Genomic DNA, 17,898 nt, shown 5'->3' on the forward strand with positions numbered 1-17,898 from the left:
TCCTCAGGTCCTCCTTATCCAATTGCCTGAACTCTGGGAGAAGCAAGACCCAGTCTGCCGCAGATCTGCTAACAGCAGCTATCAACCTATCCATACTGCAACCTCTGTCCTCGAAAGTTCTTCTGCTCCTCTCTTTCCGTATGTTCCAGACTATAGCAAAAGGGATGCAGCTCCAAATCAGATTCACTTTCTTGCTCCCTCCCAGTTTAGGCCACAAAGAAAAGATTTCTGCAGCTAAAGCTGGGTGGAAACCATGGAGTAGTGAATAATCTCCACATGAAACTTGCAAACTTGCAGGTGATAAATAGGTGCCTGACATTTTCCTCCTGCTCTTCGCATAGACAGCACCTGTTAGCCAAATGGAATCCTCTTGATTTCAGGTGATCCACTGTCAAGATGCTATCCATTGCCACCAACCATGCCAAAGCTTCAACTCTCAGGGGCACCGGATTTCCCCAAATGCCTTTGATTTGTCCTGAGTCTGTGTTGGACCTGCTGAGTGCCAAATAGCATGATTTGACTGAAAATTTCCCATTCTTTCCATCCCTCTGTTGCCCTGAGATTTTCACTTTTTCCAGTTCTCCTACAGGGAGATACATTCTTCCACTTCTCTATCCAGCAGAGGCCTCCTAAATTTTGGGCCCCATACCAATTGGTCCCCCCTTCTTTATAACATTGACTGATAGATACCTCAGCCTCAGTCAGCTTATATAATCTTGGACATAATCACTCAGCTTGCCTATTCCACACCAATCGTCCTCCCAAAACCTGGTTCTTGATCCCTCCCCTACTGCAAAGCTTATTAGACTTCTGAACTCCCTGTTAAAACTCATAATCCCCTTCCACACACTCACTCCATATATATCCCTCACCTCTCTAGATTCCCAGCTGAACCTCACCACCCCGTACTTCCAACCAGCACCCTCCTCCACAATGGATTTTCCTCTTTCCCTAAACCATATCATACTATTAATAATATGATATGAATCGTGGAAATAAAGAACAAGGGACATACCTGAACGGATGGGATTTTGCTTTTGAAAAGATGGCATGCAATTAAATTCTTACCCAAAGCATGAACTAAAGAAAATCAGCTCACAAGAAAATGGGTCTAGCACATCCCCCTAATTTTTTTTTTCTTACAATAGCCAATCAAAAGACTTGCAAGGATCTGAAATTACAATCACCAAACTTACTTTACAATGGGATCATCATCATACTCTAAGCATTATCTCAACTCTATGGGGTTGGCTACATGAATCCTATTTTGCCACTCCTTGTGGTTTAATGCCATATCTATTCATTCCATTGTTAAATTATAAGCACTTAAATCATTTCTTACCACTTTGACCTATGCCCTTTTTAGTCTGCCCTTAGCCCTTCCAACCCCTTCAACTTGTAACTGATTTTACCATGAGATATAAAATATATTACCTTTCTTGAGACTCTCTTGCCTCTGTGATAGACTTCTCCAGTTTACATAACAAGCTCCTCTTCTTAAGAACCTATGAACAAATGAGACCAAATGTGAGCCTGGTTCATCAAGAGTAGTGTATAGTTGTATTCAAGACAAACAGTCATATTGAGAGAAAGATCATTTTCTTGTTTAGAATGCAACTTGGGTGCGCTGGGCTGGGTTTAAGGTCAACCTAGGTCCAGACCTAGGACTTGGACCTAAGGCCTGAGCCTAATGACAAGCCCAAGCTGGTCGGGAGAGAAATTCCAAGATCTCTGAATCAAATAGTTGACCACTCAACTAATTCAGGTTGGAAGAGAAATTTTTTTCTATAGTGCTAACAGCTTAAATTTGTCTTGAGCAGGCTTTTAGCCTATTTTTTGGCACCCAAGCCCCCCTTTTTTTGTATATCCTCTCTTGTATTTGCTCTCCCTCTTCTGAATATAATAGTCACCTTTTTATTAAAAAAAATGTCAAGTCCAAACTTCCCAACCCAAACTAAAATCTGACACACTCAGGATGGGCTTGGGGTCCAGTCCCAGACAGACTCAGGTAGGTCAGTCGGGATAGGTATAGTCAGGCCAGATTCATGTAGGGTCAAGTTTGGGCTAGGATCAGGCCAGGATTGAGTTACCCAAGAGCTAGGGCCAGGCCAAGCCTGAAAAATGGAAAACCCTGGGGTTCCTAAGGACTGAAAATCCAATTCCAACTACAATTTCAGTTTGGGTCAGTCATAGCTCAAGTTGGGCCTGCCCAAGTTGCACCCTATTCTTGTTACTAGCATAGACTTACTGGAACTTGGATATCATATCCATGATAGAAAGAGAACAAAAACAGAGGCATTTTCATAAGGACATGATAAATTAGTCTATGCATGCACTAGCAAATCAACATGCCTATGGTACATGCATGCATAGCATATCAAGGCATAGTTCCATCTTGCACAAAGACAGAGAGAGCTGGAGACATGGGCAAATAACATAAACCAAATCCAGAAAAAGAAAGGGCAAAATTGTAGTTTTCCTTACTAAAGGAACTCTTGCACTGATGTGTTGGAACAATTGTCAAGGGTCCATTAACACACTGGTAACAACACAACTAATTGTATTTGTGTGCCACTACCATGTCATGCTTGATGAACCAGATATTTTTATACAAATCAGCGTTACATGATTCCTGAAATATAATGTTGTTTTCAGTGAATAATAAGAGTAAATATCTAGTTAATGGAGGTATGAAAATCTTCTTGATTTGACATAAGAAGTCATTCATAATGATCAATTATAAATGACCTGTTCACAAAGCTTCTCCTCGAGTCTGCTAATTTCTCCACTGATTTCTTCATCTTCTCTCTGTGCCAAGTCAGGCTGAAAAGAAAGCGTGAGTTTTAGGCATGGGTTTAGGAGAAATGTAAACTCAGACCCCAAAAAAACGAGGACACATAATCTCAAGATAGTATGCAAGACATTCATTACAAAAAAAAGATAGGAAGCAAGACATGAAGTAAAAAATTTGAAATGAACCGTCTCCAATCAAGAGATGCACTTTCAAGAGAAAAAAAAAAAAAAACGAAAGAAGAAAAATCACTTTGCATTTGTCAAGCTGCAACATTGAAGTAAACCAAAGGAAGTACATTTGTACAATCCATAATTTGCATCTAAGAGGATTTTCCAATTAGACAAGGAAGTATACTCTGGAAAACAGCATACCATCTACTTTGAACTTTTACAAAAGGTAACCTACCACTTGTTCTGGGAAAATCCCAATACTCTGAATCTCCAGGAGAACCCTTTCCTCTAAGGACATCTTATCATATTGAAACTCAGTGCAAGCCATCTTAGTAACCACTGCTTGGTCTGGCTGAAATCCATTTAGGGAACATCCAAAGTTCAAATTTGCCCCAGTATTTATATCTGTTACTAGATCATCATTTTCCAACTCATAATGTTCCATCCCATCAATGAGTCTCTGACAGGGAATTGTCCTATAGCCATTTGAAGCAGCTTGTCCAACTCTGAGGTGATTCAAACTGTTGGACTTCAATCCTGAATCCAGGTCAAAACCAGTTTTACAAATATCAAACTTCATGTCTTCATCTCCTTCAGACAAGTAATCTTCACACTCATCCACTGAAATTATAGCTGCAATAAGTGTTTGGGATAATGGCACTACATAATTAAACCTTGATCCTGGTACCAAATTCTCAGAGAAAAGGTCTACGGATTTTGTTTTACTGGAAATTTCCACATTTCTATCACATTCATTCAACCCAGTTTCAACAAGCACAGTGTTGCAACTATCTCTGCAAACAGCATCTACCATTGGTGCTGATGAAGTTAAGCCAAAATTTCCCTGAAGGGAACAAAAAAACATCAAGTCATATCCATGAGAAAAGTGATCCATAAGAGTAAATGGCTCTCAGACTAAATCATATGAAACAGCCAACCAGTTTGACACCCAGTGGTAATGTTTTTCTAGGCCATAGCAATAATTTATCAAAACAAAAAAGGCCATAGCAATATGTTCATACCTCCAGAACAGGACCACTGCCACATATAAGTTGAATATTCTCCACAGATTCATCCACAAGACGGATCTGCTACATCATTTTCAGTACAAAGGAAAAACGTTAAGTGGGTAAAATAGACCTTATGGACTATATATGTGTATGCGTGTGCATGTGCACATGCATGCACAATAAAGGATTCCTGCAAAGGAAATAGTAAAATAAAAGGCAATTACCTGTTGCTTCAAATAGGCTATGTCTTCAGCTGAAATAAAACCAAAGAGTGGTTCTATTTGCCTCCAGAACAAGCCAGAACATGCATGAGCTGCAAAAACACTTGCATCAATTAGTCCATTATTGTAGACTTTTTTTTTTTTGAGAAAGAAACAAATAATATGGTTTAAGTCAGAGTTATACCGGGATTAATAGCAGCTTTTGCAGCAGACAATAGCTCTTCATGACCATCATCTGGTTCTCCTAGGGAAGAAAATGAAACAATGCAAGTTATATAATTAAATGAGCAAATAAGCACAGTACTCTGTAGATTCCCAATTGCAAGGCAGCCATATACCAAGAAAATCTGGAGTCACACTACTTGCTGCATGTCTAGGACGCGTATAAGCCTTACGGTCAGATAGCTTCCTACTTGGTGGACGACCAGCTTTGCTGAGTAGAAGAAATAAATCCAGTGAGAAAGACTTAAGAGGACTTCAAGTGTTAACCAGAATGATAAAATAGATGTATTGCGTAATGTAGGCTAAAACATTTCACCTTTCACCCTTATCTAAACCAAGTCTTGCACTTCTGAGCTGTTTTGCTGTAATAACATTGTTGATCTTCTGAACAGTTGTTGGCATTCCAGACCTTGTGGTAGTGAAACCACGTCCAGACCTTCCTGGTCTCCGAACACCATCTCCAAGATCTTCATCAGTAGACATTTTGTTCTTTCTCAAAGGCAATACTAGAGTGGCAACCTTTTGAATACTCTGTCCACCTTTCTCATCTATATCACCAGACTTCTTTCCTTTGTCTTTAGACTTGATTTCTGCAGCTCCTGACTCCTCACTTTCTGACAATGCAGCTGAAGAAAAATGGTCACTTTTTAATTTAACCTGCTGCAGAGCATTACTGGACAAGCGTCTTGGCAAGCCTGATCCATTTTCATTTCCTGCAACATGAGATACTGTATCTGAGGCCGGAGCTTCATCCTGGCTTAACATGGGAGGAACAAAATTTGTCCTTCTCGCCATACGGGATATCTTTTGTGGCCTTTGACCAGCCCATTGTGCCATTGGTGGTGATGAAGACCGTATTGATGGCATACGCTTGCGATTGTTAGTCCCAGCAATAGGCTGGACCTTGTTTGTGCATTGAGAAAGCTCCCAATCATCAGAAGGCCCTGCCCTATTAGCACTTGGAGATGATTTGGGTACTGTTGATGAACTCGATCTTGGTGCCCGAGCAGATGCATTTATTTTTGTTGTTGAAGTAGTACTTGCTAAGCTAAAGGCATCTTCACGGCTATTTGGCCTGGATATTTTTTTATGAGAAGTTTTATAAGTAAAGAATTGAATCATGAAAGAATGAGGAAAATGGAGTTTCATAAAAGAAAGAGAAGTTACGGAAGAGTTAACTACCTGCTGCAGAATATGAGATCTATATAAATAAAATTTTGTAACACGAAGAAAGGGAAAAAGAAATGAAGAATCAAAGGAAAGAAAAGCCTAGTTAAGGATATTTTTTCATACCTATTAACAGCCTTCAGATTGACACATTCCTTATCTGAACCAACAGGGCGATCTCTTCTATCACTAAGAACAGAGCCATTGTCTTGGTCAGTCCTAGGGGTGGAAAAGCGCATGCCAAGGCCATTTTGTTGAGATATCACATCTGCTTTTCCAACTCCAGAAGGGCCCGGTCTGTATTAAGGTGTTCACGTAAATAGAATACAACAAATAGGAGAATTTGAGAAGGCAGGTCACTCTAAAGAAAATAAGTTGGTAGTCAAAAAAAGAAAAAGAAAAAGAAAAAAACTCAGGAAATGAGATGCATAAATCAGATAAAACAAGGACCTAACTATCCACAGTAAGATGCATTTAGTAATAACCAGTATGGTTAAGGCAGCAAACTAATGCATGGGCAATATTGTTGCATGTAGGACAAAAATGAACAAATAAAAATGTGTTATATAACGTATAGATATGACTTTATGCAATTATTATGAAGTTACATGTTAATATGGACTATTAAACTAGAAATTAAATCATTAAATGCCAGGTTAATCCTGATTTTCAGAAAAAAGAAAATCACAAGATAACATCCCTGAACATACATAAAAATACAGGGATCAAGAGCCTTAATTTTTACTTTATTATACACTCTTTAATTCTTTATCTTCCCAAGTTACATACATAGATATCTACATATAAAAGGGGCAGGGGGTAATTAGTTCCCCACTAAAATGTTCCCATCCAATGCCACCTGCTTAGTTGGTTGCCTAGGTGATAGTCATCCAAAATTGCCTAGGCCTGGATATTTTGTTTGTTGAAATAGTACTTGCTGAGACTTACTCCATTGACATTTAATGAAATGAAGATATTATTCAACAACCCAAGCAAGAAATTCCAACAATAGGATATGGTAAAAGCAAAGGCTCTGCTTAGAAGTCTTGAGTCTCTTTAACAATTGACCTAGAAAGGAAGGTCACACATAAAACACAGACCAGTATCAGATGCCTGAGAAAGTCTCAACAAAACAAATTTGCATCCTATCACAACTAAACACTGTTTTGGCATCTAGAATGCCAGATACAGATATAACACAGACTACAAGAAACAGGAACATGACTCCATTTCCTAAGATCCTGGATGGGTACTGGTATCCTATTAGCACCAATGGAATATCCGGTGCTGTATCTGTTGAGGGAAATTTTCAAAATTCTATACTATATCTATTTGTTTTTTTATAGGTAATAGAAAATATTTCAAAATATAAACAGGAATGTACAGGAGATAATACAACCAGGGAGTGAGTACCCCTTAAAGCATGTGTAACAATTGAGTCCTATACAATCAGTCCCTACCCAACCCTTACCCTCAGGATCAGATTAATCTTTTCTCCTTAAAACAGTTGAGCCCAGACTACTTGCTCCCTTGCAACCCCTTGCCTTGCTAGAGAGTCTTCCATCCCATTAGCCACCCTTGGAACCCATTGAAAGAATACTGTCACTCCTCTCAGGTGCCATCTGATTTTCTTTACCAAGTCTCGGTAGATCCAAGCTGCCTTCTTGTCGTTCTTTAGCCAGCTTACTACTACTTGGGAATCTCCTTCTATTAAAAGCCTTCTGAAATTTATTTTTTTCTGCTAGTTGGACCCCAAACAGTACAGCAGACAATTCAGCCCTGGTTGAATATCCTTGGGCAATAGGGCCCGAAAATAGAGCTAAGATAGTCCCCTCTTTATCCCTGAAAACCCCTCCTATGCCTGAAGAGCCTGGGTTACTGAAGCAGGTCCCATCAAAATTGAGTTCTATGAAGCTTTCCAGTTGTGGCTCCCAGACCTGAACTATTCTATTCTTTCTTGTAGAGGACTAGGCCACTTCCCTCCAATTCCTTTTGATGTCATCAAAGGAAAATAGAGAGAACACTTCCAGGGACTTAACCCAATGGATCACCCTTAGAAGAAAATAGTCTAAAATTACCTCCAGATTTCCATCCTCATCTTTGAAGAGTCTTGCATTTCTTTCTTCCCAAACTGTCCAAACAATAGCAGCCCTGGTGCATCTCCATAAAATTCTGCCTCTTTTCCTTGACCACCTAAAGAAATCTTCTGCAAACAAACTAGTTAAGCTTGTAGGTTCAGTCCACCGGCACCCAAATAGATCAAAGAACCACTCCCAGATGGAGGTTACAAGCGAACAAGAAATCAGAATGTGATAGGCAGTCTCACCATTAGCCTTACAGAGTGTGCACCAGTTAGGGGATAGATAAAACCTTTTTCCTTCTCTTTTCAAGCATATCTAGAGTGTTGATTTTACCATGACAGACCTCCCAACAAAAAGCCTCTACTTTTAAAGGAATTGGTTTGCACCAAACCTCACTTACTGGAAAGGCAGACCCTAAAGACTCTTGATCAATCAGAGAACGGAAGAAGGAAGCACATGAGAAGGAGCCTTTAGGGTCCGGAATCCAAATTCTTTCATTTGGAATAGAAGGGGACACTGCAACTGAGTCAAGAATGAGCAGCAAAGCAGACTGATTCACATTCAGCCTCTCTTAGACCTCTTCTAAAACCCAAATTCCAAGACACTCATTTTTAAATAAAGACAGTGAATAAAGGGAGGGGAAAGCATCCATAAGAGTTGAGTCACCCACCCAAAGGTCCTCCCAAAACCGGATTTTAGACACTGAATAGGAATCATACCTGACTTGCTCGAAGAAACATGTAAGAATTGCATGAATTGCTTTCCAATAGGAGAGAGTAGCTCTGTTTGAAACTCCAGCATCCCAGCCGCTTTGCAACAGTCCATGAAGGCTAGCAATTACTTTGTGCAACAATTTCTCACTCTCCAATGGGAATCTCCACAACCATTTACCTAGAATTGCTTGATTCTTGCAAATCACGTTTCCCACCCCTAGCCCACCTTTTTCCTTGCTCCTACACACTACTTCCCACTTTACCAGATGATCCCTCTTTCCTCTCCAGGTTCCCAAAGAAAGTTCCTCATTATCTTTTCCAGCCAGATGACCAGTTTTTTGGGGATTTTAAAGACAGAGAGGTAGTACACCAGAAGGTTTGCTAGGTTGGACTTAATCAAAGTTAACCTACCACCTAGGAGATGTAGTTCTGCTTCCATGCAGCTAATCTTTTTTTCAAACCTTTCTACCACCAGCGTCCAAAAGTTCACACTACTTGGATTTCCCCCCAAAGGAAAACCTAGGTACTTCAACGGCCATTCACTAGTATGACAACCTAGGGTCTCCATGATTGCTTCTACCTCCCCCTCATACAGATTTATCCCTGCTACACAGCTTTTCTCAAATTGATCTTCAAGCTGGAAATCTTTGCAAAGAGGTTTAGGACCAATCTTAACCTTCTCACCTATTGGAGATTAAAATCTTCACAAAAAATCATTGTATCATCTGCAAACTGTAGATGAGAGACCACCACAGGATTCCTTCCCATTCTCCATCCCCTCAAAAGACCTTCCCGATCAGCTTTGGATATTAATCTACTGAGGACATCTGCAATTAAGGTGAACAGGAAGGGTGAAAGTGGATCACCTTGTCTTAGGCCTCTAGAAACTGGGAAAAAAATCCCTAACCACCCATTAACCAACACTGAGAAGTGATTTTTTAATAAGCAGTCGTTGATCTATTTACACCATTTTCCCCCAAATCCACATTTCTTTAATACCTCCAGTAGAAAAGCCCAGTCCACCAAGTCATAGGCCTTCTCCACATCCAATTTACATGCAAATCCTTTACTTCCTTCTCTTCTCTTCTCCATTACACACTCATTGGCTATCAAGATCTGGTCCAAAATCTGCCTATCCTGCACAAATGTTCCTTGGTTAGGAGTAATGATAAAGGGAAGTACCTCTTTTAGTCTCAAGGATAAAACTTTGGCCACTATTTTATAGACACTTGTCACCAAACTAATTGGCCTGAAATCTCTAGGAGTTAGGGCATAACATTTTTTTGGAATCAACACCAAGAATGTGGCATTAAGACCTCGGTTTATGACACCTCTATCAAAGAATTCTGAAAAAACCTCAAGTAGGTCATGCTTGATTATCTCCCAACAATCTTGATAAAAAGCTAGTGTAAATTCATCCAGCCCTGGAGATTTGCATCTATCCATGGAGAATACTGCCCTCTTGATTTCTTCCAATTCAAATCTCCTCCCCAAAACAACTCTGTTGTGTTCATCTAATGAGGGCCACTCTAATCCTTCCACTTCCAACCTACCTTTTGGAGCCTTCTTGAAGCATAATTTAAAGTGTTCAACAAAGATCATTGCTATCTCTTCTTGATTATATCTATTTGTTCGCAAAAGGTAACAACTAATCCCTCCTAGAACAGTGGCTAAGTAATGTTGTTTTCAAGTAATAGGTTAGGGATTCAAATCTTGTAGAGAGCGTTTTTGAGAGTTTTCCAAAATTAACTGATTTGATGACCTGTCACCATGGCAACCACTGAACTGTAATAATGATTAAAATTAAAATTTTTTTATAAGTAAAATGGTTGTATATTAAAGATAAAAAAAAAGTAAGCATTACAAGCATCCAACAGAGAGGCACGAGATGCTACCTCTCACTCAAACATTTTTTTTATCAGAAATGATAACTTTCATTAGAGATAAATTAAACTGAAATACAACCCTTATTAGAAAAGGTTGATCCAATAAACATCAAACATTACAGCACTGCCCAATAAAGACTCTCCCTTACAGTCCCTTGTTTTGCTAGGGCGTCAGCAAAACCATTTGCTGATCTCCTTACCCACTTGAACCAAACACCCACCTCCCTTGTTATGCTAAGAATTTCCCTTATCAGCTGTCTATATTGCCAAATTCCCAGATGCCCTGATTGCATCCACCCAATTACCAACTTGGAGTCTCCCTCTATCTCAATCTGCTGTAGCCCCAATTGTATGGCCAGTTTTACACCTTGATGTAGTGCCAAGGTTTCTGCTCTTAAGGAATCTCCAACTCCTATTGGACCTGAAAACAAAGCCATTATCTTGCCTTCATTATCTCTGAAAACACCTATACCAGATGGGCCTGGATTACCTATAGAGCTTCCATCAAAGTTCAGTTTCACCCTTTGTTGTGCCAGTGGGGACCAAACTTCCTGTATCATAGCTTTGGAAGTAGTAGTGGATTACCTCTCACTCAAACATCAAAATAAAAAAAAATTCATTTACAACTAAGCCCAATACAAACTATCCCTGTTTACCCCTTGTTTAGCTAACCCATCTGCTATAGCATTAGCCATTCTCCTAACCCAGAGTATTCCCAGGTTCATGTTCCTAGTTAGCCATTTAAACTTCTTCATCTCATCCCTAAAACACCATTTGCAATTTCCTGGAACATTTGGAAGGAGAGGAACAGGACTTCGAAGACAAAGCATGCAGCATGGACAAGATGGTTGCGGCTGTGGGCAGATCAGTGGTAGAATGGTTGCTGATTCTTCCAGAATTCAGTCATCTAGAAAAGGAGGATTTTGGTTTTAGGTTAGGAGAGGTCCTGGATTATCAGATACATAATGTGGAGCTTGTTCTTTAATCTGAAAATTGGTCTTTGTACTCCGGTGATGACTTGTCACCCCATTTGTAACTTGTTTTTTCTTTTTAATGAAACTTTTATTTTACTTACCAAAAAAAATTATCAACTCTGGATCTTTCAGCCAACCAGTCACCAATTCTGAATCCCCATCAACCTCCAAAATTATCAAACCCAGTTCGCCTACAATCTGTACCCCTTTCATAACAGCAAGCAAGAGTATGTCCATGCAAGTGTCCAATTAAGACATAAGAGATACCATTTTTTTTTTGAAGATACAATTAAGAGAGAGCTATTAAAATTAGTGAGCACAGAAGAGGCAGAAGCAGATTGCATAAGGGCAACTTACCGTCTATAAATAGACTAAGAGAAAGGCTCCCATTAGATTGGGAGTAGAGATGGACACTAGAGAAGAACCCTAAAGAAGAACTATCATCATCATCATCATCATTATAATAGTATTTATTTATTATTATACTAATTTTTTGGATATCCAATTCAATGTAGATCTAAGAAGGATAGCCTTTGTTTCCACAGAACATGTTATGTGAGAATTGTATTATAAGGGACAGACTTTCCTGAGCCACCTGCATATAATGGAGAAAATTTCCAGTAATGAGGGAGTTCACTATCTTAAAGACAGTACCTTAAGTTGTATGCCTACATTTACTTGTCATCATCTCCACCTTCACCACTGCTTGTATGTTTCATTGTTATGCAGGTATCCAGGTATTATAGCCCGACATGTGACCAGGAAGAGGGCCGATTGTACAACCTTAGCAGGGGTACAACTTGAGTCAGGCCGAAGATTGAGTTTAACCTAATGTATTACCCTTGTAGTTGTAAATTCTTTATGTTACTTTTCAAAAATAATTATGATATATGTATTGAGTTATGAATTCAAATATTTTCAATATGTGAGGGTTGGGTTGGATTGAAAATTAGGTTTTAGGCTAGGTTGAAGATTAGGGTTGGAAAATGCCAATCTCATATAGAGCCACGCTAGGTTAGGGTTTGAAACCTTAGGCAGCCCAACCCATATATTACACGCTTGTAACTGCATGTATAAATAATATACTATGATACCTTCATATCATTTCTTTATATTATGTATGAATTAGGATACATGTATAAATTTATGTATACAATATGTTTATGTGAGGAAAGGAAAGGTGGAATGATAATGATGGGTTTTTTCACTGTAAAATATTAATAAACTATGATGCCTTCATATCATTTGCATATATAACAATGTGTGAATGTGGGGGTGAAGATGGGATTCCTACATCTGGAGAGGACACCCCATTAAGATAGGGCCCACCTCCTAGCCCATGGCTCCTACCCTGCTTGCATGAGTATGATAGTTTCTATTTGTTGAGGTGAATGTAAATTTGGTAGGCAAAGTTCCAACCCAAACCCAACCTTACCTACCTGATTTCATGGTCAAGTTGGATTAGGATCAAAAACCTTGGGTTAAAGATCAGGTTGGTTTATGATTATACTAAGGCTTTAATGCCTGGGTCAACCCAACCGAGTTGTAGTCCTAAACCTCAGACAGTTTGGGGAATGTCTGAGAAGGCTTCAAATAAACAAAGCCTTATTTAATATGTATGCTGTCAGCTACAAAACTTCCAATAAAGCTTAGTAGAATGCAGAGAACAAATTAGAGCATCCATTTTTAGTAAGTATATGAGGCGGAAGAAATACTAGGATCTTTGAGAACAAGGCTATATTAAACAATTCTTTTTTCCCCACCAATGAAGAGAGGGAATGTCCTTTGGAGATGCAACAGAGCAACAATCCTTTGGCCAATCTGAGAAAAGGGTAATGCAAGAATATTCAAAGAAACAACCCGTTCCAGGGAAGAGGTGATTAAAAACATTTATATTAAACTGACCCATTGGTCTAAGATTACTAAATATATTTCCCCCCTTCTCAACTGGTGACATTATCAGAGGTTGGCAAAACATTTATATTAAATTGGCCTACTGGTCTAAGATCACTAAATATATTCTCCCCCTTCTCAACTGGTGACATTATCAGAGGTTGGCAATGCATTGCAAATTCATCAACAGTAAGGAACTATCCATGATCCCTTCCCTGTCCTCCTGATACCATGAAACTGAATTTTGATGTTTACAAGTTGCAACATAACAGCCAAGGAAATATCCAAACAATCTTTCCTGGACCCATTGGATTTGGAAACTCAACAAGGGCAGAATTATTGGCCATACTGCATGGAAACTCAACATAGGGAATTTGTGAGTGTATTCTGTTTTGCATTTTTTAGTAGGATCCCAAATTGTTGTTTTTGGGTAGCTTTGTTGATATTTTGGGTCCAGGAGTATTTTCATCATTTTATAATTCAGATTCTGGTTAAGGGCAGTTGGGTGCACATCTGTTGGGTTTTGGTCTCTTGGGTCTTTTTGTAACAAAAGTTGTCTTTTGGGGGTTTGCTTGAAGTTAGCTTTGTTTTTAAGGAGTTGTTTGTGAAAGGGTAACATTCTAGGGGCTCATTTGTAAATATTATAATTGGCTTCTCCAGTAAGCCATTGAGTCTGATAAAAGAGAAGGGGGTTGTTTCTGTAAAGGGCTTTTTTTGGTTCTTTCTCTCTTGTTTGAGTTGTAGCTCAGCCCCAGCTAGGGTTTTCAAGTATTGGGATCTTGGGTTTTGAAGACTCAACCCATTTTGGCACCTTCCAATCCCTCTATTGCTACGTGTCCGTGTGGGAGGCCAGATTGATTCCATTGTTACTATGGCGGAACTGTTCCAGGAGTTCTACTTTAGGTTTAGGTCTGAAATCCCTAAAAATCCAACTTGTTTTGTTGTTTTCAGCTTGGTATTTCTTGCGATTATTGCTGACTTGAAGTGTTGCATGTGATTTGTTTTTCTGTTCACATCACAGTCACAAGAACCTTATGGTGAAAGATATTCCAGTGTAGTTGTGGCCTTGTGGAATGGCTCCAAAACAATAGTTTCGAGTCGTGGAGGTATGGGCACATTCTAAAACAAGTACTTGCTAGACAATTGAGAATGGCATCTTGTTGAGTACAAACATCAGCTAAGAATCTAGCTGATGCATTAGCCAAACAAGGAGGCAAAGGGATCAATTCTATTGGGGGAATTCCGCTAGAGCTGACTATTGAATGTAAAGAAAGTGAACAGTGAAGCTGGCTTAAATTCTCTAAGGGGTTCTAGGATTACAATGCACACCCTTCTTTTATAAGAGCTTAATAAAATATTCAAATTAAATAAAAAATAAAACTTAGCAGAATAAAATGTAACTAAACAACCAGTAGTACCAGTCATACTAAAACAGATCCAGATTTTTCCCTAAAAAGAAAATCAATTAGATTTACAATGCTGGAGTTTTTTTATAGTAAAAATAAAATTTATTAAAAAATAAAATATTACAACATATCCAGGTGTTAAGGCAACACCTATATGCCAGCTACTCCAAATAAAACAACTCAAATACAAATAAAAAACAGACTATCCAGATTATTGTATTCCTTTCGTGTCTTTGGCATCATAAAAAATCATAGATTATTGTATTCACCATGCCACATAGAACTGATAAATTATCTTCAGATGAAAATCCAGATCAATCACTAAATGCAGATGCATGATTGTAGCATTGTAGAAGTTCACACCTGAAGCCATGAGCGATATTCATCCTTGATCGGGCATCAGTCCCATGCCTTTGCTGCATAGCCCGTTTAGATTCATGATCACCTTCAAGAGGTCTTGTCAACATTGTGCTAGAAGAAATATCTGACTTTATTCCAGACCGCTTCTTCTTCATTTTTGACCTTTCCCAACCATCCATACCAATGGATAATGCCCTATCCTTTTCCTCGGATTGAACTGCACCACTATTTGCAACTCTGACCATTTCTCTGTCCCTATCCATGACTCCAGATGGCACTGAAAGAGCATTAGCCTGTGCATCCATCTAAATCAGTCAGAAACAGTCTTAAATGAAAAAGTTGAAACTGGTCTAACATTGTAGTCAACAACAGAAAAGGATAGAACTAAATGAGAGGGAAACAAATGTCAAATTACCAGAAATGGAGAACCAAAATAAATATAATAAGAAAAGAAACATGATTATGGCATCAGGAACACCTGGGATGGATTTCCAAGTGAACAAAAGGATCAACTTTGGTATGCCAGAAAAAACCAACATGCAAGGGTCCAAATAATAACAGCATTGAGAGATCCTACTATATGGAAACATTACTAATTAAATACATCAAAAAATAGAAATGTTGATATAATTAGGAAGAGAAACATTAATATATTCGTACACACAGACATCATAAAAAAATTAATAAAAAAAAAAACTGAAACACACAAGGAGGTAATTTAAAAGGTGAAGGGTGTGAGTTAAGGTCTCCTCTATATTTGCAAGGAATAAACCTGGAGTGATGTGTTATAGGCCTCAGACGTTTTCTTTTATTGAAAATGAATTAAAATAAAAATATATATATGATTCAATGATCACCTGAAAATTAAATGAGAAAGTACAGAAAAATCTAGAGAAGTAAGATTATCTATATGGAAAACATATAAATGGTTCAAAACCACATAACAATAAAGCTAAGATTAGAAAACAATTCAATTATCATTTATTTTTAATTATAAACTGACCAGTTTATATTAGAAAGGTAGCAAAAGTTATGAATTTAAATGCCAGAAAATGGTTGGAACGGGGAAGAGAGATAAATAGCTAAATGCACTACTGCACTGCAAGTAGAAGATCATGAACATCATAAAGCATATTCCAAATCTGTGAACATTTATGACTACTAAAATCATTGCTAACCAAACAACTTTCTTGTTCATTGTTTAAATGAAACCGCTTTGTCTGAAACGAGCAACTTAATTAAGATAATTATACAGTTGTAGCAAGACAATAAAGAGCCACAAACAAAAGCCGAAAAGATAGCTGGAAAGCTGAGATGAGACATGCATGATACAAACCCTTACATCCACCATAGATGTTCGAACACGTTTGTTGGGAATACCACTTTTAGTCTTCTCTTCAAATTTGTGTGGCTCCATATCTATAGCATTTGAGATTGCATGACCATGATGACCCAACTTAGTAGTGTTTCCTCCAAGAACTGGTACTGAGGCATTTGACCGGTCACTTGATGAGGCATCTGCACGTGTTCGCTTCCTCACCAAAGCACTAGGGAAAATTTTCCCTAGTTTCAACATGGCTTCATGCAGGTTTCTCCCCCGATCTCTGCATAGAAAGATACTTTGTTAAACCAATCATATCTCCAAACTACAGTGCAAATGGAAGGAACAAATACCTTGCCCTCACAAAGCTCTCCTGTAAAATGACCTTAGCCCGTTTAAGATCCTCCAGTGCAGTGAGCTTGCTACTTGAGAGAGATGAAGAATCATCACCAGCAGTAGCAGCAACTAGGATTCTTTTTAGTTCAAATTGTCGAGGGAACCTATGGTCTACAGCCATCAATTTTGTATCAAAATGCAAGGACTGGAAATTTTTCATCACATCAACTTGAGCAACTGATGAACCACTTCTTGACATGCTAGGAAGTGCTGACAGGATTCTATTATTATCCATGCCCTCATGGAAGCTTCCTGATCTATCCAATGAAGAAGAAGCACTGTATGCTCCACGCTGCCCAGAAGGATATGCTGTCTTATCTGGGCTAATAGAAGAAAGATCAAATTTGCTATTGGATGCCATTGCATTAATTTCTCCAAGCTTTCTGAGTTACACAAGCAGAAAACAAAGCAATAGATGACAAAAGTATAGAGCAACTGCACATGATGGTCAAATTTAGAAGCCTAATGACAATGATAACACAAACTGCAAGGGGCTTGCCTGCAAGGAATTATAAATGAATGACTGGAGACTAAAATCAAACGAAAACTGAAAGCTGACCAAACAAATCACTATTGGTATTTAGAAGGCAACTCTTCAATGTCCATGAAAGAATTAGAAATACCGAATAGAAGAAATAGGACACAAACGAGAGCAAATGTACGAAGCAGTTTTACGATTCCTCAAGGAGAACCTTCTTTTTTCAGTAATTAGAATAAGGATCATCCGAAATGTATTTATATGAGAAGACAATATTCTACTCATGGAGATGAAGTGTTGGTTCAGCTGGTAAAATTAAAATAGGTTTAAAAAACTTCTTTACACAAAAGCTATGGCATAGGATTCTTTCAGTGCTAGCCAAAAATGTAATTAGAAAAAATAGTAGTATTAGTTCCTCTCTTTTGGCTTTTCCTTTTCCTTTTTGTGGGGGAAGGAGGACAACATTAGAACTTGATGAAGCTATAGATACTCCATATATGGCAAGACCATGTGACCTTACATACCAGCAAAGATTGCTTGTAGAAAACATCTTCAATCAATTTAACAGCATCTATGAGCAAAACTAAACACCTTTACATACACCTTGAATACATAACACAAAACCTTGGACCTTTTCTAAAGGTAAAGATCTTTAGATCTTTAGACCTTTAGACCTTCACAAAATGCTCCTTCTCTGCTGGGCTTGATTTCATTATGCTCAATTAAACCTTTTTTTTTACACCAAAAAGGCAAAATTCATTAACTGCTTGAAGCAAGATCAGCTTGTAAAGCTTGCACAATGACAT

At 38.4% G+C, this 17,898-nt stretch overlaps 1 protein-coding gene across 1 annotated transcript in view; it reads right to left on the reverse strand.

Moving 5' to 3' along the window:
- LOC148842271 (uncharacterized) overlaps positions 1-17,898 on the reverse strand; it is a 53,367-nt gene that overhangs the window by 4,958 nt on the left and 30,511 nt on the right. The window contains exons 2-13 of the mRNA XM_088959227.1: positions 16,572-16,937; positions 16,240-16,501; positions 14,901-15,190; positions 5,711-5,881; positions 4,734-5,492; positions 4,534-4,628; positions 4,380-4,439; positions 4,199-4,287; positions 3,987-4,052; positions 3,200-3,808; positions 2,749-2,823; positions 1,435-1,505 (exon numbers count right to left, since the gene is read on the reverse strand). Of these exons, the coding sequence (XP_088815353.1) occupies positions 1,435-1,505; positions 2,749-2,823; positions 3,200-3,808; positions 3,987-4,052; positions 4,199-4,287; positions 4,380-4,439; positions 4,534-4,628; positions 4,734-5,492; positions 5,711-5,881; positions 14,901-15,190; positions 16,240-16,501; positions 16,572-16,849 (2,825 nt within the window). The 5' untranslated portion in view covers positions 16,850-16,937. The remainder of the gene's footprint in view (positions 1-1,434; positions 1,506-2,748; positions 2,824-3,199; positions 3,809-3,986; positions 4,053-4,198; positions 4,288-4,379; positions 4,440-4,533; positions 4,629-4,733; positions 5,493-5,710; positions 5,882-14,900; positions 15,191-16,239; positions 16,502-16,571; positions 16,938-17,898) is intronic.

The sequence above is a fragment of the Nelumbo lutea genome, chromosome 8 (assembly GCF_056320005.1).
Source record: "Nelumbo lutea isolate HS-2025 chromosome 8, American lotus-T2T, whole genome shotgun sequence".
NCBI lineage: Eukaryota > Viridiplantae > Streptophyta > Magnoliopsida > Proteales > Nelumbonaceae > Nelumbo > Nelumbo lutea.